Source organism: Centruroides vittatus, unplaced genomic scaffold (assembly GCF_030686945.1).
Source record: "Centruroides vittatus isolate TY-2023 unplaced genomic scaffold, ASM3068694v2 contig_378, whole genome shotgun sequence".
Lineage (NCBI taxonomy): Eukaryota > Metazoa > Arthropoda > Arachnida > Scorpiones > Buthidae > Centruroides > Centruroides vittatus.
The window spans coordinates 225991-250347 of NW_027122199.1; the positions used below are offsets into that span (position 1 = coordinate 225991).

Genomic DNA, 24357 nt, shown 5'->3' on the forward strand with positions numbered 1-24357 from the left:
TTTGTATAATCAAATTACATTTGAATATAACTAATAAATAATAATTAGAACTCAACAAACTATTTTTACATATACAATTTCTAACAATACCGGGAAATCTGGCATCTGCCAGAACTGCTCTATGGCCAGTCCACCCTCAATGAAATATATAGTAAAAACATACAAAAGCTAGAAATTACCACAAAAATGTAATTTAAAAAAATTAGAATATAATGTTTTGATTACAAACTAAGCGATAGTACATACACATTTTTTATCTCTTACCGATTTTCTACTGTTTGCATTAAGGTCCGGTACAGTGAACCCTCTCGATAAGGACATCCTACACGTGAAGATAGGATTACCCATTTAGTACTTTATAATAATGAATGTAAGGAATAGTGTCGAGTATCGGCAAAAATTGACACCTTTTCTATCTGTAATGTGAAGTATTTATATAAAGCTTGAATGGCACACAAGATCACACACGGTATTAGTTTTGGTCCAGAATATATACTGAACAAGATATAAATAATGTAAAGCAAATTTATTCGGGAACATGGCATCTTAGACATTGTTTTATTTTCACGTGAAGAAGTAATTGTGAGTTAAATTTTGTGTTTATTAACATTTTTACAGAGATTTCAATCGATCTAAACAGAATAAACATGTCCACCAGTGGCTATATGGAACACTGGAAGTGAATTCGCGCGTGGCCAACGGTCTGGCCAGGTGAAGTTTTCCGGGTTTTCTCCACGTTTCTATATCGTAAATGGGGACCAGTTTCGCACAAAAGAGAAAATGTCGGTATCATTTCAGCAACATGCGGATTGTACAAAGCAATCCGCATGTTGCAGCGTCCTGTAATCAAGTATTCACGATAATCTGGTGTCACTATAATGCGATTAACGAACTTTTGTTTATTTATTAGTTTGGAACTTTCGATTGTTAAATAATTGGTTTATTTATCATTGCAGTAAACAGGACAATGTGTTACAAACATAATACTGTATTTATATTTGCTGAATAAATTATCTAGTATAATATTTCACATCACTGAAATTATAAATAATACATTATAACACAGTGATGACATATGGTATAAATTATACTACATTGTTCAATGTCATGCAGATAATATCTTGTGAAGATGTATCATTTTTTTGGGTAATACATTATTCAATTTAAGAGCATTATTTTTATATCCTGAGATATTTATTGTGTTTTATTATAAATTATTGTTTATTTTAGACTAAAAAACATTTTTGTATTTATATATGTAATTTACTGTTTTAATGTCTCTGCAACTATGAATGGAACTCATTCAAGTAAGTTACAGACAGTAAGTTACAGACACACCAATATGATGTAGATGAGAAAAATTTATCGAATTTTTCAGCAATTATGAAAAGAATAGTTGGAGGTACTGCAGCCAAAAGTGGCGATTTTCCGTACATAGTAAGTTAAGCAAATTGTTTAGACGTGTATACTAATTAAAAAGAACCTTTAATTGTAATTAATTTTAGTATTATAATACTTAAAATTTTCAGATGTCTATTTTCCTTTTGAACAAATATCGTGGTGCATTTTCCATGATTACAACAGAAACGGCAATTGGCGCAGCTCATATGATATATGGGTAAGTTTACGTGGAATTTATGAATTGACAAGTGGGCTGTGGGTTCGTGCCTTACCGCGTTTTCTTCACATTATCTAATAACTAAATAGGAGCCACTTTCTTAGAAAGTACTCCGGGAGGCACTCCTCTGATCGCAGATCGTTCATGTTTTACGTTACCATGTTCCATCAATCAGGGATGGTCTTCTCTATACAGAGGCCCGAGTGTACGAAATTTTAGGGGCACTAGAATATTTTTCATATTCAAATTTACATATCTAATAATTATTGAAGTTCGTTCATTGTGAGAATTATCAGGAGTACAATCCGTTTGGATACTGTAATATGTGGCTGCTTTCATATTGTCTTTAATTTTATTAAGGGCTTCATTATCCAACGCTGTAAGTTGACGGCCGGATGGCCCGGTGACAACGTGGCAGCCTACCGCTCTGAGGGACAGGTCGAGCAATCCCCATGAATTTTTTGGGGGTGGTCTGTTCGGATATGTCGGTCCCTGTCTCTAACCACCTGGTTGCCCCATTGTGGGCCTGGCCGAACCAATAATTGGCCTGCTATAAAAGGCCCTCTTAGTGCCCACATGGTGGAAAGCGTGTTAAGAAACACCCAACGCCGTAATAATTTCAAGAGAGAAACTGTAATCTGATATTATGGGAAGCGTGACCTACTTATATTCTTGCAAAAAGACAGCCTGAAACATCGTGCTCTGATCAAAATAGACAATAGTTCAGATCATAATGCCTACGGTTGCCACATGGCCCTGTTTTCAAGTTTTGCCACCTAGAAACGGCAGGACTTTCTTCTATAAACTGTTTCTACAACGAAATAGCTTTTTCTTTTCCAAATTTTAAATGTATTTCGTCACTGTAAAAATACAAACCAGTCGCATGTCCTGAAATTGAAGCATCCTGGATCTTTCGGGAAGATCTCATTTTATCCCGGATTTCATCAAGTACCTGGCACTCTTATGAAGACCTTGTACCTGTTTTTAAAGTTTTTTCATCTCTGTGGGCACTACATGAATCTTCCAGGGTAGATTTTTAATGAAAAATTGCTGACTTCTGATATAAATTCGAACTTGAGCTTTCCAGAGCGATAAGTTAAGCATGCGTGGAATTTAACGGCCAATTTATTTTGGGCTATTATTTGGTTTTTTCTAATATTTAACACAAAAGTCCATATCCTGTGGCAAGAAGGTCATATACCAATTAGAATCACTAATTAATTTACTCAAAATAAATGTTGCGTGTTACTAATTTCAACATTTTTTAATTATTTGACTTAGAAAAGCCGTCGAAGATCTCCAGGGAAGAATATGCGATGTTAATAAATTCAATGGGAAATTAGTTCACTTCGTCAGAAAAGTCGTGCATCCAGACTTCCGAAGAACAACTATTAATGATATTGGACTTTTAATTTTGAATCAATCTGTTTGTGATTTGTGTGATGTTATTCCAGTCGCATTACCGGTTAGACACAGATCATTTGTACATGGGCATGCAAAAATGGCGGGTTGGGGATGGATAGGACCAAGTAAGTAAATATTGTTTTATCAATTAGTCTCTTATAGTCGTTCAAAATTAAGATTAAATTCTGTAATTAATTTAATTAAATCTACTTGTTAATTACATTCAATGCAATTAGAGTTAATCAGCTAAATTCATCGTTACAAGTGTATAAAATAACTGAACATTGGTCGTAGGTCGTGGGTTCGCGCCTGTTGAAGGGGCTAACAGCGTGAAGTCATTCTTCACATCTAACATTTAAATAGAGGCGTTTTCCACAGCTCTTCCGGGTAGGCATGCTAATCCTGGCAGATTCGATTAATCCTACAGTTTGGTCTAAGAAGCCATCCTGCTACTATGCGAAACCAAAATACTCAGCCAGGTATTGATTGTCATTAATAAGATACGAACCCGCGATCAACTATCAATGTGCGAATGTTTTATCCACACGTATACGCTGATAAATGTTGTCATTATACATAATATTTCATAAATCAATTATTGAGTATGGAATAACGTGAAACTTATACAATGGATTCGCATGAAATATACTTAAAAAAATATTTCATTAACTATATTTCATCTATATGTACAGTACATTATATAATTACGCATATAGAACGGCTTATACAGTAGAGACTCGTTAATCGGAACCCCTGTAATCGGAATCGCCGGTAATCGGAACGATTTTCAGTCGGACTGTGTCGTGCTGAATCGAACGTTTTTGATACTAGATTTACTTCTAAAGTATAATTTTCATGTTTTTATATTCTTAAATATATTTATTTTGTTTGTACAAAATGAAGAAATAATTTTTAACGATACGATAGCCTCGATTATTATTATAAAAATGTTCGTTAGGTTTAAAATCGACGAAAATTCAACACGAAGCGACACGCAATGGAGAAAAATTTGAACATCGGACAGGTTAATATATTTTTTCGTACATAATCGGTAATCGGAACGAATCACTAATCTGAACAACCCCAGTCCCCAATTGATTCCGATTTTCGGTTCTCTACTGTATTTAGTTATGTTATACACAGTAAAACCTGTATAAACCGGAATCGCAGGGTAACAAATTATGCGAGGTTTCTGTTTCATACAGGTTCCGGTTTGGACAGGTTTCAATATATTGATATATATTCTTGTGTGTGTGTGTGTTAATTGACAAACAAATTTATAATTTTCTGAATGTGATAATTTAGATCGTGCAAATAAAGCAATAAATCTTGTTGTCGCTGACATGCAATTAATAGATCCGAAACCATATAAATATTTCTTTAACGTTACTCTGACCGGTAAGGAGATTCTGACGAAAACACCTGGAATTCGTGCAATGCCCGTAAGAATTGTTTAATTGATTAAATTTAACATAACGTAAATTACTTAATTGAACTTTTCCATTATTTTTTAGGGTGATTCGGGTGCTCCATTAATTTACACAGATGAATGCGATAATCAGCTCCTTATTGGAGTAATGAGTGCAGGTGTTTATAAAATGGAAGAAGCTCCTGACATTTTCATGGCCACTAGTGCATATTATGATTTCATTAAAGATAATTCTGTGGGAGAGCTGACATTTTTATAAATGAGTAATTTTATAAATGGAATAATAAGGAAATAGATTAATAAAATGATATCCAGAATTCTTTGTCTTTCTGATTTCTAGCATTTCTTAATGAGGAGCAACATAGTTTTAACACCTTCCTCTTAATCGTGAATTTCCTTCTCAAATTCTCTCACCTGTCTAACATCTAAAGAGGGGCAAGTTTCTCTGAAAAAACCCTCTCGGGAGGCATCTTCTCCGTGGAGGATCACCCATGTCTTATCCTACACAACGAGAATTACAGTAAGAAAAACATGATAGAATTGAGCAGTATAGAAAACACGTGACAAGAAATAATTGCATTTTATGCGGAAGATTATGTTGTAATGAAAATACAATTATAAGTAGCGAAGAATCATACTGTACAAACATGAATTAATGTACACGGTGATCATAATGAAAGAGTTAGTGTTAAGCTCTCTGTAGAGACAGCTATTGAGCAAGACTTAACTAAATTTGATATGCCTACCGCTCCAGTGTACTACATTAATAGTTTGGGAAAAATTTTTACTTCAATGTTCAGCCGCGTGGGTAAAATTTGGCGCTACAATATCTTTAATGCGCATAGCACGTACGTCTTCTATCAAATTTCGAGTAAAAACAGTCGCGAAACGTTGGAAATTTTTTAACTGTCGAGGAAGTATTGCTCTTGATAACAAATAACATTCGAGCAAGCGAGAGCCCATCAGTTGCCAAGTGGATAATTCTTCGTGGCTCCTCGCTACGTGGAGTTATTCGGGTTTACTTCACGTTCCTAACACCTGTACATCGGCCGGTTTTCTGTAAAAGAATTCGGAAGAGCACTCGCGTGTCGCATTGCCGTAAAACACGTAAACAAACCGAACTATTCTGAACACCCTGAAGAAAAATTGAGAAACGGTGCGTAGTTTAGATACGTCTAGATACTAAATACTTATCATTGTATTACAATTATTTTACGTATAGTCTATATATGTAGTAAACTACACCATATGAGTTTTTTATTATATATTACACCATCAATTACAATTACAAATAATTACACCATATAATGTTTTTCTAAGCAACTGCTATGATATTTGCTTACATATGCATTTCTAGAAACATATCTCTGGCACATATTTGTTTAATTTAAAATTATTCCAGAAACCAAGTGGTGTAATATCATTGCTGAGTGGTAAATTTTTGTTTTCCTGTATAATAAACACAAAGACTGCATAAAATTGTTGTATTTAAAATTTTAGTAATCGAGTATTAAAATATCTACCTATAAATTCCTACTATTGTTTGTCTGTTGGTCTTTCTCAAGGGCGGATCTATTGCAATACATAAGGATTAATAGGCGTTAAGCCGTGGGTCTCCAAGTGTTAAGGGCGGGCAAAAATTTATTAATCTGACTGCCGATCCGATTTATGCCGGATTACAGAGACGAGACTCTACCGTATTTTATTTTTACAGCTACCTTTTTAATGTATCATAAAATCCATAGGACACACCCAGATTGTATGTTAAGATGACCACACCGAAAAAGAAATTATTTTGCAATTGTTGCAAATCTGACAGTATTTTTCAGATTTTCCGGATGTAATTGTATAACACATATTACGTATAAATATCATCAACCATAGCCCGTTATATAATAAACACGCCAAAGAATATGCCAAATTCGTGGGCTACGTAAAGGCTATAATTACATATTGGAAATTAATTAATTAGCCTCGAGGTAGGCAGTTATGCTTCCATCTCGTATTAAATTTAATGACCGATTCGAAATTAAATTGCAGAAATGTCTAAATTAAAAATTAACTATTTATAATTATTAAATTTAATACGAGATGGAAACATAACTGCCTACTTCTAGTGAAATTAATTAATTTCTAAAATGTATTTCTTTTTCCCATTTCTTTTACAGGTAGACTGAATAAAACAACTTAACGCTGGTATTTGGTGATAGGTTTGTCACTGGTTAATGCTCTGGCCACGTGCGTTTTCCGAGTTTTGTTCACATTAGTAAAACCGAAATACAAATGAACTATATTAGTAAGGCCGCGGCCACCTTTACGAGGAAGTTATTACGTGAGGCGAGAGCGATACTGGAGCTCATGTGTTAAAAATTTAATAAAAGTGTCAAATCAGGGAATCGGGCTTTGATTCTAATGCTCGTAAAAACTAGATGAAAAACCTAAATGAAATCGGGAAAGAATAAAATTATTAGTCGAGGAAACCAAAGTTTTTAAATAATCTTAAAAGGAGATATAGCGTGAAGGTTAGGTGTCAGACTTACAAGAATTCGAAACAAATACGAGCAGGGGTTTCAAAGCGCGATTAATTTCCCTTGATCGAATTAAACACGGTGTCGAATTTGACCCTTCGTAGCCCGTAATGGTCTGTTATCTACCAGGATACAAGAAACCGAGTAATCGGAAAGCTACAGATTCGGGGAGAGAGTCGTTTAGGAGCCTTGAGTAGACTTCCTCTGCCTCCTGTTGTGAAGTTGCTGTCTAGTCTGTTGTGCTTCACGTATGGACTCTTCATCCCTCTTTTCACCCTGCTGCCTCAGACTGTTTGGGATTCGATTTTCCAATTTGGCGACCTCACGATTATTATTATTTAATTTTTATTTTCGCCCGTAATTTATATTTAGTGTGTTTCTGTGATCAGTACAAACCCCGATGAATAAAGTGATTAGAATGATTTTAAATCACGTTATAATCTACATTTCCTGATGTACTCCAGTGTCAAAAATATGACCAATAAACGCTGTTATTTTGGTTATATTTTTGACATTGCAGTGAGGGATTGTGAAATGATCTCACCCTCATCATACACATCGTTACGGTGTATTTATGCACAAACAAATCATGATTAAACTCTATGTTTTGTCATGTTTATAAGATTAGGGTGGGGCTATCGCTTAAATAACATATTTTTCGGTACTCTACAAAATTATTTCTACTTTCCTGGCTGTTATATATAACAGACAGAAAATTTGGCGATCGGTCAAAAATTAACCACCCCAATATTTTACACTTTTAAACTGAATTTTTTTTTCTCAAGCGCTGACAGATGGCGCTAAGAACAATAGTTCAGGTTTGCAAACCATGTACTGTACAGGATGCAAGCGCATGTGTTAACTCAAACCAAATTTTATGTCCAATTAGAATTTATTTATAAGATATTTGATATTGCTTACATCAACCAGTAAAGAAACAAAGAGAAGCTACACTAAGCAATAAAGTAACAGTATAATGACTTTGTTAAGTTTCATAATTTACATAAAATAGGTACCCATTTATTGAACATGTGAGCACTTCTAGGAGTAACTTCCGATGTTATAACAGAATTTTTTCGGTTGTAAATCATGAACCTCGCAAGTGATGTAAAAGTGAAGAATTCATTCGTTAGCGAAGCTCTGTGTGAAGTGAGTTCACAACCAATTTGCAAGCTGTTAAGTAATAATCATTCAAAACCAAATTTGTTATCATAAAGGACACGTTTGTGTTGTAAATCACACAAAGATTTTGAAATAATGGATTATAAAAACACGAGTAATTTACGTAATGGCTCTATTGGGCAGCATACAAATTTCTTTGTCTTTATGCATATCTGGCAGTGTGAGGAGGGTCTTCGTTGATCATAGCACCTAAAATTAAGCAGACAATATACAGGGAACATTTTCCCTTATGGAGCTGTCCATAAATAACGTCCACAAAGAGGGGTTGAGTTTCAGTGGATGTCCGTTTATTCCATTTAATTTTATAGTTTATGCATTCAATTATATTTATTTCAAAATTTCTTGTTTTTTACTTGCGGTACCTATCATTCGTAAAGTGATAAAGGTTTTAAGGGGGTCGAGTTTTGTTGGACGTCCGAAGAGAGGAGAAGGTTATCATTTGTGTTTCTGCTCATCTTTCTGCACTATTATACAATAAATATCACCACACAAACAACATAGGACTGCCCATAAATTACGTCAACATTTTTCATGAAATTTTTACTTTCTTTTCCCTGTTATTTATGTTTCTTTAAAGTGACAACAACAGGAACCACGCTAGAAAGAAGTTTACAAGAAAAATTTGTGATTTTTATAAATATTATTTTTTGTATGTCAATATTAACTCTATAACAATGTGACAGTTTTATCATCTTTATGATACTTAATTAAGCGTACATTAGTGGTTATTAATGTGCATTTTATTTACATGTTTATTCTTACTATCAAATCCGCTTCTAGTATTTTTATGCCACAAATATCAAAAGTTTCCTTTATATAGATGTTTCTGCTGAGCTTTACTGTTTCAACCTCATTTTATCAGTTTTTTTTTTCAAATTGGATATGAAGTATTTTTCAGTCATCTGTAACTACATAATAGGATACTTTTCATGGTAATTCTATACTCATGTAGCAGTCAGTCACGCAATATCCTGCGGATTTTCTTCGGAGTCCCAGAGGATGAGTATGAAAAATTTGGTGCAGATCGACCAAAAATCCATCGACAGAGAGAGTGAGACAAACATTCTATCATCTATATAGACAATCAATTTTCATCCTTTATTCCAACCAGGAACCACGAAAACAGCAGGCGACTTGAAATAAAAACACTTCTAAAAACAGACGAAATACTATCAAACGATTAACAAACAATTAAAAATGATCTCGACGCCGACCTGTTTTTGTAGGCTACGGCGTCTACAGACATTAAAAATTATCAAAAATCTTTCACAATAGCATCATTGTTATATACTCGCACTTTTAGCTGAGAGTCCTCTGGCAAATTCGGGCAGCCACAAAATTAAGGATGAAAGTTGATTAAAGACACAAACTTTGTTTGTATTACCTTGAAGTTCAAATTTTAAATTGAACTAAAATAATCCTGGGCTAATTGTACAACTTTCTCTTGTTTTCGTGCAGAGTCCTTCCAGATTTTTCGGTAGCTTGGTGATTGAAAAAGTCCCAAACAGCATCCAGTACTTCTTCGTCCAACCGAAATATTCGAGCTTTGACTGTTGTTTTAGCTGTCCAAAGATGTGAAAGTCACAAGAGCAGAAGTGTAGATTATACTGAAAATGCTCGAGTTATTCCCAATGCATAATTTTTACATATCCTTTTTAGTTTGGTCTTGATAACGCTCACTGCATAGGCGTGGACATTGTCGCATGACTCCACTAAGTTTACCAGATCGTCTGTTCTCAATGGCCACGTGCAGCGATGACATGTTCTGGTGTATCGTTCGATGTTAACTGTTATATCTGGCCGCTGATATTCCACTAGTAATTGGCCCTATAAGATCAAAAAAAAATGTCACCGTAACCTTGAGCGGTTGACTTTTCACTTCGTCGGGCGAAGCCTGCACTGTATTCGAGATCCTTCTCATACGACGAGACCATATTTCATTCCCTAGTGTAATTCTTCACAGAGATCAAGTGATTTAAATAGAAAGTCCCATTATAAAATACCTCCCAAGAGGCATTCCCTCTAGGCGGATCGCCTAAGTGTCGCATTGTATTATACGAATAAAACCGACCAAAACTGAAAACCTGCCTTCACTGGTTTAAGTCGAGCAAGTTCGGACTTGTGAGACATGAAAAGAAGGATGCTAACGATTTGATAGGTGGAGAAATATACCAAAATCCATCATATTTTATGATCACCTCTTATATCAAGATTTATATAAACAAGGTCAGGACACCAATGTTCGTGTTTGCAGAAGAGGTTCCTAAATGAAAGAAGTTATGCATGTAAACTGAAGTTAGTTTATTTTTATAATGAATTAAATAAATATAAAAATTCATTAAACAGTAGGTAATATCAATTTCAACATTATTTATTCTGTTGTTTATTTTATAATAAAATGATTATTAAGCAACAAACATTAAAACATGTAATTTGTACTATATTACGTTTACAATTATCATGAAAAATTAATTTCAAATGGCTAAAACTGGATATGTTAATAGGATATCTAATTACTAGATGTAGTTTTTCATCATATTTTAGTGAATTTTGGTCGTTATGGTGCTGTATAAAATTATCTTCCCTCCGCTCTTTAACATTAAATTGTGAATCCCAAAATATATCAGAAGAAATCCAGCTAATTGAGATCGAAAAAACAGCCAAATTAGCTCTACAAACATGTATACGCTACCACAAAGGAACCAATATGGCGACTATCGCACTGCATCACGCATTGCGATAGTCGCCATATTGCGTTATCGCAATGCATAGATAGTCGCCATATACGCGGTGACGTGCCCTCACCTTGTATATGCACCAATTATATATGTTGGGCTCGATGAGCGGGAAAAAACATCAGAACACGAGCTTTGGGGTGCGACTAAGCAGATGCAAGCGAGAAATAAAGCGTGAAACGTCGTTACCTCTTCTCGCCACCCTTACAGAAGCAGCCATTAATTTCGACCCTGGCTGATAATAGAGCCACGACTACAAACATGAGACTTCCATACACGTTTTAATGGTGTCTTGGGCCCTAGGCACAGATGAATTTAGGCCTCTAATGATTTTTATTTGCTACTTCAACGGAAGGAGAATCAATCGCGGTACAATATTAAAATATGGAAATATGGCGGAGCTTCAGGGTAGTAAAGCAGGCGAATTTATCGGAAGACGTGAAATAATTCGAGTGAATCTTATAATTTGATCAGAAAGAGTTTAATATTGAAATCGGCGGCGGACTGGAACATGATTTTGAGTCTGCCAACTTCATAACCACTGGCCCACTTTACTAACTAGTGTCAGATAGTCCAAAACATTGGATAAAGGGGCAGTAAAAACAAAATAAAAAGTATTTGTAAAATTCAAATTACATTTGAATATAACTAATAAATAATAATTAGAACTCAACAAACAGTATTTTTACCTATACAATTTCTAACAATACCGGGAAATCTGAGATCTGCCAGAACTGCTCTATGGCCAGTCCACCTTCAATGAAATATATAGTAAAAACATACAAAAGCTAGAAATTACCACAAAAATGTAATTTAAAAAAATTAGAATATAATGTTTTGATTACAAACTAAGCGATAGTACATACACATTTTTCACCTCTCTTACCGATCTTCTACTGTTTGCATTATGGTCCGGTACTGTCAACCCTCTCGATAAGGACATCCTACACGTGAAGATAGGATTACCCATTTAGTACTTTATAATAATGAATGTAAGGAATAGTGTCGAGTATCGGCAAAAAGTGACACCTTTTCTATCTGTAATGTGAAGTATTTATATAAAGCTTGAATGGCACACAAGATCACACACGGTATTAGTTTTGGTCCAGAATATATACTGAACAAGATATAAATAATGTAAAGCAAATTTATTCGGGAACATGGCATCTTAGACATTGTTTTATTTTCACGTGAAGAAGTAATTGTGAGTTAAATTTTGTGTTTATTAACATTTTTACAGAGATTTCAATCGATCTAAACAGAATGAACATGTCCACCAGTGGCTATATGGAACACTGGAAGTGAATTCGCGCGTGGCCAACGGTCTGGCCAGGTGAAGTTTTCCGGGTTTTCTCCACGTTTCTATATCGTAAATGGGGACCAGTTTCGCACAAAAGAGAAAATGTCGGTATCATTTCAGCAACATGCGGATTGTACAAAGCAATCCGCATGTTGCAGCGTCCTGTAATCAAGTATTCACGATAGTCTGGCGTCACTATAATGCGATTAACGAACTTTTGTTTATTTATTAGTTTGGAACTTTCGATTTTTAAATATTTGGTTTATTTATCATTGCAGTAAACAGGACAATGTGTTACAAACATAATACTGTATTTATATTTGCTGAATAAATTATCTAGTATAATATTTCACATCACTAAAATTATAAATAATACATTATAACACAGCGAAAACATTATTATATAATTTCACAGATAATATCTTGTGAAGATGGATCATTTTTTTGGGTAATACATTATTCAATTTAGGAGCATTATTATGATATTTTGAGATATTTATTGTGTTTTCTTATAAATTATTGTTTATTTCAGACTAAAAAATATTTTCGTATTCATATATTTAATCTACTGTTATAATGTCTCTTCCACTATGAATGGAACGCATTCAAGTAAGTTACAGACAATTTATTACACACCAAAATGAAGGAGATGAAAATAATTTATGGAATTTTTTAGCAATTATGAAAAGAATAGTTGGAGGTACTGCAGCCAAAAATGGCGATTTTCCGTATATAGTAAGTTAAGCAAATTGTTTAGACGTAAATATTAATTAAATAGAAACTCTAAATGTAATTAATTATGGTATTATAATATTTAAGTGATGCGTAAAATTTTCAGATGTCTATTTTCTATTTGAGAATATATCTTGGTGCATTTTCCATGATTACAACACAAACGGCAATTGGCGCAGCTCATGTGTTAGATGGGTAAGTTTACGTTGAATTTATGAATTTACGAGTGGGCTGTGGGTTCGTGTTTTACCGAGTTTTCTTCACAAGTCTAAAAACTAAACAGAGAGCCAGTTTCGTAGAAACTTCTTCGGTAGGCACTCCTCCAATGGCAGATCGATGTGTTGAGATATCTTATCCTGTCAATGAGGGCCGGCCTTCTGTATAAACAAGCCCGGGTGCACGAAAGTTCAGTGGGCTTAAAATATTTTTCATATTCAAATTTACACATGTGATGTCACCTAGCAACAGCAACCTTTCTTCTATAAACTGTTTCTACAAAGAAATATCTTTTTCTTTTTCAAATTTCAAATGTATTTCGTCACTGTAAAAATACGAATCAGTTGCAAGTCCTGAAATTGAAGCATCCTGGATCTTTCGGGAAGATTGCATTTTGTCCAGGATTTCATCAAGTACCTGGCAATCTTATGAAGACCTTGTACAGTACCTGTTTCTAAAATTTTTTTCATCTCTGTGGGCACAACACGAGTCTTCTAGGGTAGATTTTTAATGAAAAATTGCTCTGACTTCTGACATAGATTCGAACTTGAGCTTTCCAGAGCGATAAGTGAAGCATGCGTGGAATTTAACGGCCAATTTATTTTAGGCTATTATTTGGTTTTTTCTAATATTTAACACAAAAGTCCATCTCCTGTGGCAAGAAGGTCATATACCAATTAGAATCACTAATTAATTTACTCAAAATAAATGTTGCGTGTTACTAATTTCAACATTTTTTAATTATTTGACTTAGAAAAGCCGTCGAAGATCTCCAGGGAAGAATATGCGATGTTAATAAATTCAATGGGAAATTAGTTCACTTCGTCAGAAAAGTCGTGCACCCAGACTTCCGAAGAACAACTATTAATGATATTGGACTTTTAATTTTGAATCAATCTGTTTGTGATTTGTGTGATGTTATTCCAGTCGCATTACCGGTTAGACACAGATCATTTGTACATGGGCATGCAAAAATGGCGGGTTGGGGATGGATAGGACCAAGTAAGTAAATATTGTTTTATCAATTAGTCTCTTATAGTCGTCCAAAATTAAGATTAAATGCTGTAATTAATTTAATTAGATCTACTTGTTAATTTCATTCAATGCAATTAGAGTTAATCAGCTAAATTCATCGTTACAAGTGTATAAAATAACTGAACATCGGTCGTAGGTCGTGGGTTCGCGCCTGTTGAAGGGGCTAACAGCGTGAAGTCATTCTTTACGTCTAACACTTAAATAGAGGTGTTTTCCACAAGAGCTCTTCCGGGTAGGCATGCTAATCCTGGCAGATTCGATTAATCCTACAGTTTGGCCCAAGAAGCCATTCTGCTGCTATGCGAAACCAAAATACACAACCAGGTATTAATTGTCGTGAATGAGATACGATCCCGCGATCAACTATCAATGTGCGAATGTTTTATCTACACGTATACACTGGTAAGTGTTGTCATCATACATAATATTTCATAAATCAATTATTGAGCAACTTGAAAATTATACAATGGATCCGCATGAAATATACTTAATAAAGTATTTCATTAACTATATTTCATCTATACGTACAGTAAATTGTACATTTACTTATATGGAATTGCTTATATTTAGGTATGTTATATACAGTATAACCTGCATGAAACAAATTTGTAATTGATGAAATTACATAATATAGTTTTCTGAATGTGATAATTTAGATCCTGGAGAAATAGCAAGAAATCTTATTGTCGCTGACCTACAGTTAATAGATCCGAAACCATATAAATATTTCTTTAACATTACTCTGACCGGTAAAGAGATTCTAACGAAAACACCTGGAATTCGTGCAATGCCCGTAAGAATTGTTTAATTGATTAAACTTAACATAACGTAAATTACCTAATAATTCATTTGTATTATTTTCTCAGGGTGATTCGGGTTCTCCATTGATTTACACAGATGACACCGGTAATCAGCTTCTGATTGGAGTAATGAGTGGAGGCGTTTATGAGCTGAATGATGCTCCTGACATTTTCATAGCCACTAGTGAATATTATGATTTCATTAAAGATAATTCTGTGGGAGAGCTGACATTTTTATAAATGAGTAATTTTATAAATGGAATAATAAGGAAATAGAATAATAAAATGATATCCAGAATTCTTTGTCTTACAGATTTTTTCTAGCATTTCTTATTAAGGAGCAACATAGTTCTAACATCTTACTTTTAGTCGTGGATTTCTTCCTCAAATTTCATATCAGTGGCCGTGTAGATCAATAACATTGATCGTGGGTTTGCCTCATTCACGGGAGTCGTTTTCATCTGTCTAATATCTGAAGAGGGGCAAATTTCTTTTAAAGATCGCTCATGTCTTACCTTTCACCATGAAAATTACAGTAATAAAAACATTATAGAAGTGAACGGTATAGAAAAGACGTGACCAGAAATAATTGCATTATCTGTAGAAGATTATGTTGCAATCAAAACACAATTTTAAGTAACGAAGAATCATATTGTACAAACATGAATTAATGTACACAGTGATCATAATTAAAAATTTAGTATTCACAGCTCTCTGTAGAAAAACTATTCAACAAATTTTAACCAAATTTGGTATAGCTACCGCTCCAGTGTATTTTGTTAACCCAAATGTTTACTTCAGAGTTCAGCGCTTGGGCAAAATTTGTCGCTACAATATGTTTATTGTGCATAGCAATTACGTCTTCTGACAAATTTCGAGTGAAAAACAGTCGCGAAACGTTCGAAATTCTTTAACCGTCGGACTAGGATTGCTCTTGATAACAAGTAACGTTCGATCAGGCAAGAGCACATCAGTTGCCAAGTTGATAAAACCACTGAACACTGGTAATTGATCATGGGTTCGCTCCTCTCCACGTGGAGTTATCCGGTTTATCTTCACGTTCGTAACAAGTGGTGTGATACATGGGCCAGTTTTCTGTAAAAGTACTCTGAAGATCGCTCGCGTGTCGCATTGCCGTAAAACAAATAAACAAACTAAACTATTCTGAGCACCCTGACGAAAAATTTGTAACGGTTGCATAGTTTAGATACGTTTAAATACTAAATACTAGTGATGTAACGAATAGTATAATCGGCTCAGGCCGAATACCGAATATTCGACTAGGAGAGTGGCCGAATGACCGAATGTTCGGCCAAACTATTCGGCTTGATTAACGCACGTACGAAAATTGGCGCGCAAACCGTATTATGGCAAGGATCGCGCACCCTGCTCTCTATTGGCCCGCTGTCACTACGATGTTTTCTTCCAGTAGGTCTAAATTATTTAAATTAATTAATTAAATTATAATTATTAAAGTTAATATGAGATGGAGTCTAACGTCTACCTCTAGTGCCAAATTGGTTTATAATTTGTGTAATAACCGTAAATAGTGCGATATGATTCGGCAGTTGTTGGTACTTAGATATAAGTTATAACTTATAAGTTATTTTATTTGCAATCGATCTTTTTAACTCTTTAATTAAGTACTAAAATTTTGTTATTACTACATATTTGTAGACTGAATAGTACCTTAAGGATATACTTTAGTGGGGACGTATGGTCTAGTTTCTCCCCAGTTGTGGAACAGTACAAATATATTATTGGGGGGTTTCTATTTGCGAAGTTTTGTGATAATATGTTGCTATTGTTTTTGTCAATATTTTTAAAATTAACACGATTTCAAATGTTATCTTTTGTATACAATGAGGAATGCTCATTCTTTGCTTTATATATAAAATAAATTATATATTAGTTACTTATCTTCTAGAAATAGATAAATAATTCTTTCATTAAATACGATAAGTTTCAATAAAACGTTTCGTAAATCATTTTAAAATATCGTAAAAAATATTAAAATATACGCGAATACGAATATAACATAATTAACTAAACAATAACATTAATGCCTTATACATTCTAACCTACACGCCATCAATGCCATAAGATATCGGGCTAGATAAAGTCTATAATATTATTTAATTACGAAATAATTTAATACTAGAGTTAGATGCTATTTCTTACTAACCTTAATAATGATAATTTAATGTTCAGCATTTATGAAAGTTACCAAAATGGTTAATTTACTGTGTTTTTGTTATTTCTTACTCCTGTTTTTAGGTATTCGGTTTTCGGCCGAATAGTGATTTAAATATTCGGTATTCGGCCGAATAGCGAAAAGTAGACCGAATAGGCCGAATACCGGGTAGTAACCGAATATTCGTTACATCACTACTGAATACTTGTCATTGTATTGCAATACATATAACCTATATGTGTAGCTAACTACACCATATAAGGTTTGTCTAAGCACTCACTATAATATTTGCTTACATGTGCATTTCAACGTTTTTTCCTTTTAACTGGTGAAGAATTTCAGCTAATTCCTGTATACATTCGTCGTCATCGTCGTACTGTGAAAAATAGACACCAATCAGAAAGATTGGTTGTGTTTGGTTAATTATAGCTGTAGTGATTTTCTCATTACTTAAATGTGGGACAAAAGCTATATCTGTTGAATCTGTTCGGACTATGATGCCACTTTTAGGCCTGGTGTTTTTGTTACTAGTCAAAATTCTCCAGTTTTGAAATCTAATTATTTTATTATTGATGGTATATGACTCTTGGATTGTTATGATATCCACGTTCAGGTCGTTTGCGGTTTTTATCAAAAGAGAGCTCGCTGCTCTACTTCTCTGTAGGTTTATCTGGAGAAGTTTGATGGTATTACTGTTGTTCGCTTGCATTGCCTGTGTAGTTTGAGTTGACTGAGTGGTGCTTTGTGAGGAATTACAGGCCATAGTCTATCTTTTTGATTTGTGCTGCCTTTGTTTTTCTAGTTACGGGGCAGTCTGGATGGAAAGCTCCGTGGTTGGTTGGCTGCTTCTTGTTGTTTGACAATTCTTTGTTTATTTTGTGGCAGTTTATACAGCAAGGTGGTTCCTTGCGTCTGTCGCAGTTGGCGAATTTGTGTTCTTTACCACAGTGGCTGCAATGCTGCTGTCCTGTGCAGGTTTTCGCCATATGTCCTATTCTGCAGCATCTGTAGCATCTCAACAGAGGGATAAAATCGTCCACTCTTATTGTGACCCAACTAATTGAAATATTCTTTTCTGTTATGAGGAAGTTCCTGATTTTCAGGGAGGTTGTGATAACCACATGTCTGCAGTTTTCATTGACTTTCCCTCTTGTGATTGTAGCCGTGATTCTACATTCTTCTTGAAATACTTCTTTGGTTATTTCCTTCCAGATCTCATTTTGGTCGTATATGCATGTTATTATGTTTTCATCAGCTACTGATTGAGGGACGTTGAGAAGTATAATTCGAGGTCTTCTCCCCTCTGATCGTTTACATTGGATCTTTTGTTTTATCTCTGGTATGTTCTGGATTTCCGTTTCCAATTTTTCACACTCTTCCCTATTGCCAACACGTATACATATTCCATTGTTGGCGACTTTCCTGACTGCTTTTATTTTTATTCTAAGCTTGTGTGGTTCAATTGTTTGTTGTATCTTGTCTGTGAGTTTCCTCATGTCCACCGTTGAGCCGTCTTCTTGGTCCTTGGGGTATAATATCACTGCGTGTGATCCTCCCGTTCCTTCACTATTAATCTTTTCATCTATCGATCGTTGTATATTCCTTGTTGTGTTGCTTGGTCTAGTATTTCGTTTGACTATGTCACTATAAGTTGGTTTGTGGCTATCATTCCGCATAGGTGATTTTGTTTTCCGCATTTCCCGAACTATTCCATGCATTTCATGTAAGTATCCGTACAATTTAGTAGCATATTCCCTTATTTCATGTCTTTGATTGACCTTAATATTCGAGTATGTGTGCTCTGGGCACAAGTCCATTATTTTTCCCAGTAAGAAAGCTGCCTCCTTAATTAGAGTGTTCTCTGTTGTCTCTTCTGATTCCTTTGTTTGTTGGAAATTTGTTTTCTGTTGAGTTTGTTGTTCTGTCGTGTCTTCCTCCCCTAATGGAGTGTGGGTTACTTCCGGTTCCATGGCTTTATTGTCCCATAACCGAAAAATTTAATTTAAGTCAAAAATGACCGTTATAACGGACAGTTATAACGGTCGCCAATCAACTGTACAAAAAGTGCAGTAACTCCCGAAAAAATGGGCAGATCGGCAAAATTCAAACCGTTCTAAACACCAAAGTACTTCAGCTAAAAGATGCTGTTAAAGAACTTACTTGAAACTGTCCCAAAGAATTAGAAATTCAAGTTGAAGTGAAGCAGATAAAACAACCGTTACACGATGCAACTCGACTCCCTTTGCTGAAGTTATTTTGTTAATAAAAATCAGCACATTAAACTTTTTTATAAGAGGTAAAAGTAAAGTTTTTCCAAACAGACAAAAGTAATGTCAATACGAAAAACTACATGTAATATATTCATTATCGAACAATTTCTTTTTCGTAAAATACACTGTATAAACAGAAATTATCTTAACGTTACGATTTTCTTCGCGTGTCTAACACGTCAATTAGGGAACGTTTTTCATAGAAAGAAAGTCCTCTCGGCATGCATTGCCTATTCTGTAGATCGCCCATTATTTATATCATCAATCCGAATTTGAATTGTCTCAATAATGTTTTGCATATAAAGCAATACTCATAAAAAAGTGTAATTGTTATTCTGAATGTTTTTTTATTCTAGCATCAATAAGCATCGATTGGTCACCGTTGCATTCGCAAAATTAATTTTAAAAGATAATATTCAAATTTTCAATGATATAGCATAAAATGGCGTTATGTAGGGGCTGCAGGGTTTTCAAATTGCACCTCAATTATGGGACGGGAAACACTTTTTATTCTTCTCGAAACGGAATGAATTAAATAAAAACACAGCAGTGATGTAAATTCTACAAATTCAAATAAGTTTTATCACTAAAAGTAATTTGTACTGAGGAAAAGTCACTGGTAATACTCTCATATATTTTTTAACTACAAATAACTTACGACAAATATTTAATCATATTTGCATATTTGATGAAGTATCAACATACAATTAACCGAGCAAACAAATCAGTAGAAAATTAATATTTTTAATTAGCACTTACCAATGGGTGCCTTTATACACAGACCAATAAAGATCACAGAGGAGAGTTTTATTCAATCATTATATTACATGTACGGGTACGAAAAAATTCAATCAGAAATATTTACTTTTGAATCTGCAATGCACACGCTTGAAGAAATTTTATTTCCTTTCATAAAAATTTTAAAAATTTCAGAAAAATATCTGGACAGCGCTAAAACTAAAACATGGTTAGGAACTATTACGATATTCGTGCAAACATATTTTTTGTTATTGGTCCTTATGACATTATCAGAAGAGCTTTCAACATATCTTGGCATGAATTGGATTCCTTCTCTTTGTGGGATGCCAGAAATGTGGAAATTGGCAGGGTATAATATTAAGCATCTGATTAATTTTATGTTTATACTTTCTGTCTTGAACATGACATCATTGAAGAAATACTCCTCAAAATTACAGCACGCGATTGAAACTTTTGATGAAAACATAATTTTAACGAAAGATACATCGAAGCGTATACTACGCTTTCGAAAATTTCTATTCTTTAATTCATCCGGAGCCATTATTAGCATGTCTCTGTTAGCAGCATGTTTGTTTTTCTTATTTAGAAATCATTTTGGCAGCCTGAAATCGGGGTCACGAGAAACATTTTGCGTAATTCACGTGGTTATGGGATTAAACTTACAGATTTTCATCGTCCCGTTTTGCTCTGGTTTTCAATTAATTCTCATATACAGCTGCATTGTTGTAATGGAAAATTTTGTGAAAGACGTGAAGGATAGATCAAAGAGAGACATTTTGTACATAAAAACGCTCATGCGACAATTCGTTGCAATCACACATTTAGTTAAAATTGTCGACGACTTCTGCCAAAGCATGCATGCATTTGTCATACTCGTTTATGTACCATTAATAAACATCGTTACTATAGCTGCCATATTTTCGAAAAATTATTTCGTGCAACTTTTTTCTCTACTTCAGTTGATGGGCACAGTTTCTGGCTTGATGTGGGCAGCTGGGATATCGACTGCGGTAAGTATGGCTTTAAATTTAAATTTATTTTAATAAAATTTTAATTATTTTGTTAATTTTACGAATTAGATCTGTAATTTCACGTTCTGCATCATGGATAGTTACTTCGAAAACAATGAGAAAGACAACAGAATTGTAAGAAATCTTGTTAAATTTGATGTTTTACAAATAATTCATTGATATTCAATGCAATATTCTATCAGGCATTAGTGCTGTTAAAAATATCAAAAAGAGATAAAGGTTTCAGAACGATGAATTTCTTCTATTTAACGAAGAAGTCTATACTTAAGGTAAGATTCACATTATACTTTACGGTGATATATTGATAATTAACCCGATGATGCAAAAATTGAAATATTTTCTTCTGTAGAATGTCAGCACCGCTGTAACGCAGTTATTATCTTTATTTTCGTCGATAAATTAAGAAGTAACTCAGGCCATTCCATTAATTTTCATGGAAAAGAAAATTGTTGTTATGTAAGTTTTAATGATTTCAATCTATTACTTTACTAAAAAACTGATGTTTACAGGACGAAATTGGATGAGTCAATGGACAAATATCGTTTATTAGGTTTTTTTATATTTGCAGATCAGGCTACAAGTCTGAAATTTTCTGTTGTTTTGGGTCCGTACATTCGAGTGATCGAGGCGTACGTGCCCTCGATCACTCGAATGTACGGACTCTCCTGTGCAAAACTGATGAGCATCTTTTAATATTTTTGTGTATCCTTGCTATCACAGGGCATATAATAGGCTCATTTAAAATAATATCTATGAAAATGTTTTAAGAATACGTATGGTTGTGAATTTAAAATAACTTCATCCGATTGTAAGGAATAATTCCTCTGTCTCTGTAACAACCTGGTTATGTTATTCGGCACCAGCTATGTACTTCTAGTATGTTACAAATAAAATAACTGAAGTGAACTGAACTGCAGGAAATCTACTGCGAAACACAAATATTATCGATGGCCCTAATATGTGAGTTGTGGTTGTTCACCCTATTCACTAAACTGAAAATGTGTTTCAGCGCAATATTGGATCTTCCACGACAATCAGATAAATGAAATCATCAGCAGGATTCACGAGTTAGCAGCAAGCAAGTGCTGATTGTCGGTAATCCTGTGCCCAGAACAACGAGTTCTGTGATTATTCTGTGAAATATTATGTATTTAGTAGTCCTTGGCGTAAATTGTAATGAACTTCAGCGTTGTATTCATAAAACATTTTAAAATGAAATGCACGTTCTGGCGACTTAACTGACCACCACAGTTGACGACAACGACTTCCATTAGTAACAGATGCTATTTGTACCGCCAGCGTACTATCTACAACTTGATGCAACAGGTTTTTTTTTTGCCATGGAATTTGATTTTTCGCTGTTTGTAGCGCCAAATAAGCAATATTAGGATGTTCTGGTACTATTGTTTACGGAAATGTATTTTGCATGTCTTGTTGTATAAATATAGTAAGAGTGCGACTATGCAAACGCGAATTTAGAGCGAGCGACAGGTTGCGAGCGATTTTGTTTTCGCAGAGGAAAACCATGCAGAAGCGAGAAGCGAGAAGCGAGAAATAACGCTGGCGAAGACGAACTTTTGGTTCTCGCACATATCTGACAGGTTTTGATAATTATCGCGTCTCGCCTTTTTTCGCCACATATTCTCGCTCGCTCGCGTCTGCATAGTCGCACCATAAGACCCTGCATAACGCTGCCTCGATTAACGCTGATTCGATATAAAGCGGTCTGCTCGAAGTCTAAATAATGCTCAAAGTTTACACTGATTCATATTATCGCGGCAATCATATAGCTGTATATTGCGAACATCAGCAAAAGGTGGCAATTCGTCGTAGCGCTGTACTTCCGTTTTGTGCAATTTTTGAAAAATATAACATTACGGATGCCATCGGAAATATCTTCTTTGCTTGGCAAGAATTAACTGATAAATGCGTGAACAAAGTGTGAAAGAAGTTATGGCTGAAGGTATTTAAGAATTCTCAACGAGAAAAGTTTATCGCTGTATCGTTAAGTTTAACAAATTATCAATCTAATCGATGCAGCAGGTGTTGGAGATTTAGACGAGCAGGATACTGAGGAGTTATCGCAGGAGTTATCGGTTTCTGGCAAGAGCCTTACCAACGCGACCTTCAAAAACTGACAGAATAAGGAATTCACGTAGAACTTGAAAATAGTGATTGTGAAAACGAAGAATCCAAAGAATTTCTATACAGATTTCCTTAGTAAAAGTTTGGTAATGATAACCGAAATCGTTGATCAAATTGTAGCGAATGATCCAGATTTTGAAAAGGAGTGCAAAAGCGAAACGAGGCGTTTTGGATGCGATTTCTTTATACCGTCAGTTGCTAAAGAAAAGAAAAAAAAAGCAACAAATGAAACTACACGACTTTATCGCAAAAACCAAAAATTTCAGAAAAGCCAGGACCTTCGTCACAAAAATGAACTTTACATTTTTGTGTGCATATATTTGTGTGTTGTTTAACATATATTATTATGCAAATTAATATAAAAATAACTTAAAATTAAAGTAAAATTTGTTATTTTTGGTCGCGTGTTCCCCTTTTCTTATTTACTCTGTCTTAAAATGATTTCCTATAAGGCTGTTTTATTTAGCGCTTTGTCATCTAAAAACGTGTTTCCCGCATTTAGCGGTGTCTTACTGTACTCGCAAAATTAGATAGATAAATGAAGAAATTCATGATATAAACGAAAAACAAAAAAAAATGCAGTTTTGCTTTAGACCAAGTTTTGTTTAATGTTAAAAAGCATCATTTACTTTCTGTAATATGTATCATAAGCAAACAGTAATATTAAGCAAAATAAATTACAACGTTCATGGAATTATTAATTTTTTTAATACTTTCTCACAGGTAAAGGTACAATCCTTTATTTTCATGAAATCTTGCACGAATCGCATTAAACTACTCATACACGAAGAAGACAACGTCACCTCTTCGAACATCTTTAACGTATAAGGTAAATTCGACTTGACTACAGATCTTTATTAATGTTTTCATTTTTCCATCCATATCTTTAAAAAAATGTAAAACATCTGCACTTTCGTCTCGTGGTTCAGTTTCGTTATCCAGTGATTCATTTATGGATAACAAATGTTCTGGAACCACA

The 24357-nt window shown here is 34.3% G+C and overlaps 2 protein-coding genes across 2 annotated transcripts; both read left to right on the plus strand.

Annotated features, from left to right (window-relative positions):
- The first annotated feature begins 1109 nt into the window (after positions 1–1109).
- On the plus strand, positions 1110–4757 carry LOC136975723 (chymotrypsin-2-like). The gene is made up of 7 exons (XM_067270821.1): positions 1110–1146; positions 1231–1307; positions 1379–1437; positions 1530–1618; positions 2900–3147; positions 4328–4464; positions 4537–4757. The coding sequence occupies exons 1-7, from the start codon at positions 1130–1132 to the stop codon at positions 4708–4710; spliced, it is 801 nt and encodes a 266-aa protein (XP_067126922.1). The 5' UTR covers positions 1110–1129; the 3' UTR covers positions 4711–4757.
- Positions 4758–12619: 7862 nt separating this feature from the next.
- On the plus strand, positions 12620–15219 carry LOC136975711 (chymotrypsin-2-like). Its single transcript, XM_067270811.1, has 7 exons — positions 12620–12644; positions 12729–12805; positions 12873–12931; positions 13035–13123; positions 13899–14146; positions 14836–14972; positions 15046–15219. Exons 1-7 carry the CDS (start codon positions 12628–12630, stop codon positions 15217–15219), a joined length of 801 nt encoding a protein of 266 aa, XP_067126912.1. The 5' UTR covers positions 12620–12627.
- The last annotated feature ends 9138 nt before the right edge of the window (positions 15220–24357 follow it).

What these genes read in the sequence shown, in the direction of transcription:
- LOC136975723 (XM_067270821.1), top strand. An exon ending in GCAGCTCATATGATATATGG is followed by an intron (nt 1,619 to 2,899) that starts GTAAGTTTACGT and finishes TATTTGACTTAG; the next exon opens with AAAAGCCGTCGAAGATCTCC. An exon ending in CTGGAATTCGTGCAATGCCC is followed by an intron (nt 4,465 to 4,536) that starts GTAAGAATTGTT and finishes ATTATTTTTTAG; the next exon opens with GGTGATTCGGGTGCTCCATT.
- LOC136975711 (XM_067270811.1), top strand. An exon ending in GCAGCTCATGTGTTAGATGG is followed by an intron (nt 13,124 to 13,898) that starts GTAAGTTTACGT and finishes TATTTGACTTAG; the next exon opens with AAAAGCCGTCGAAGATCTCC. An exon ending in CTGGAATTCGTGCAATGCCC is followed by an intron (nt 14,973 to 15,045) that starts GTAAGAATTGTT and finishes TTATTTTCTCAG; the next exon opens with GGTGATTCGGGTTCTCCATT.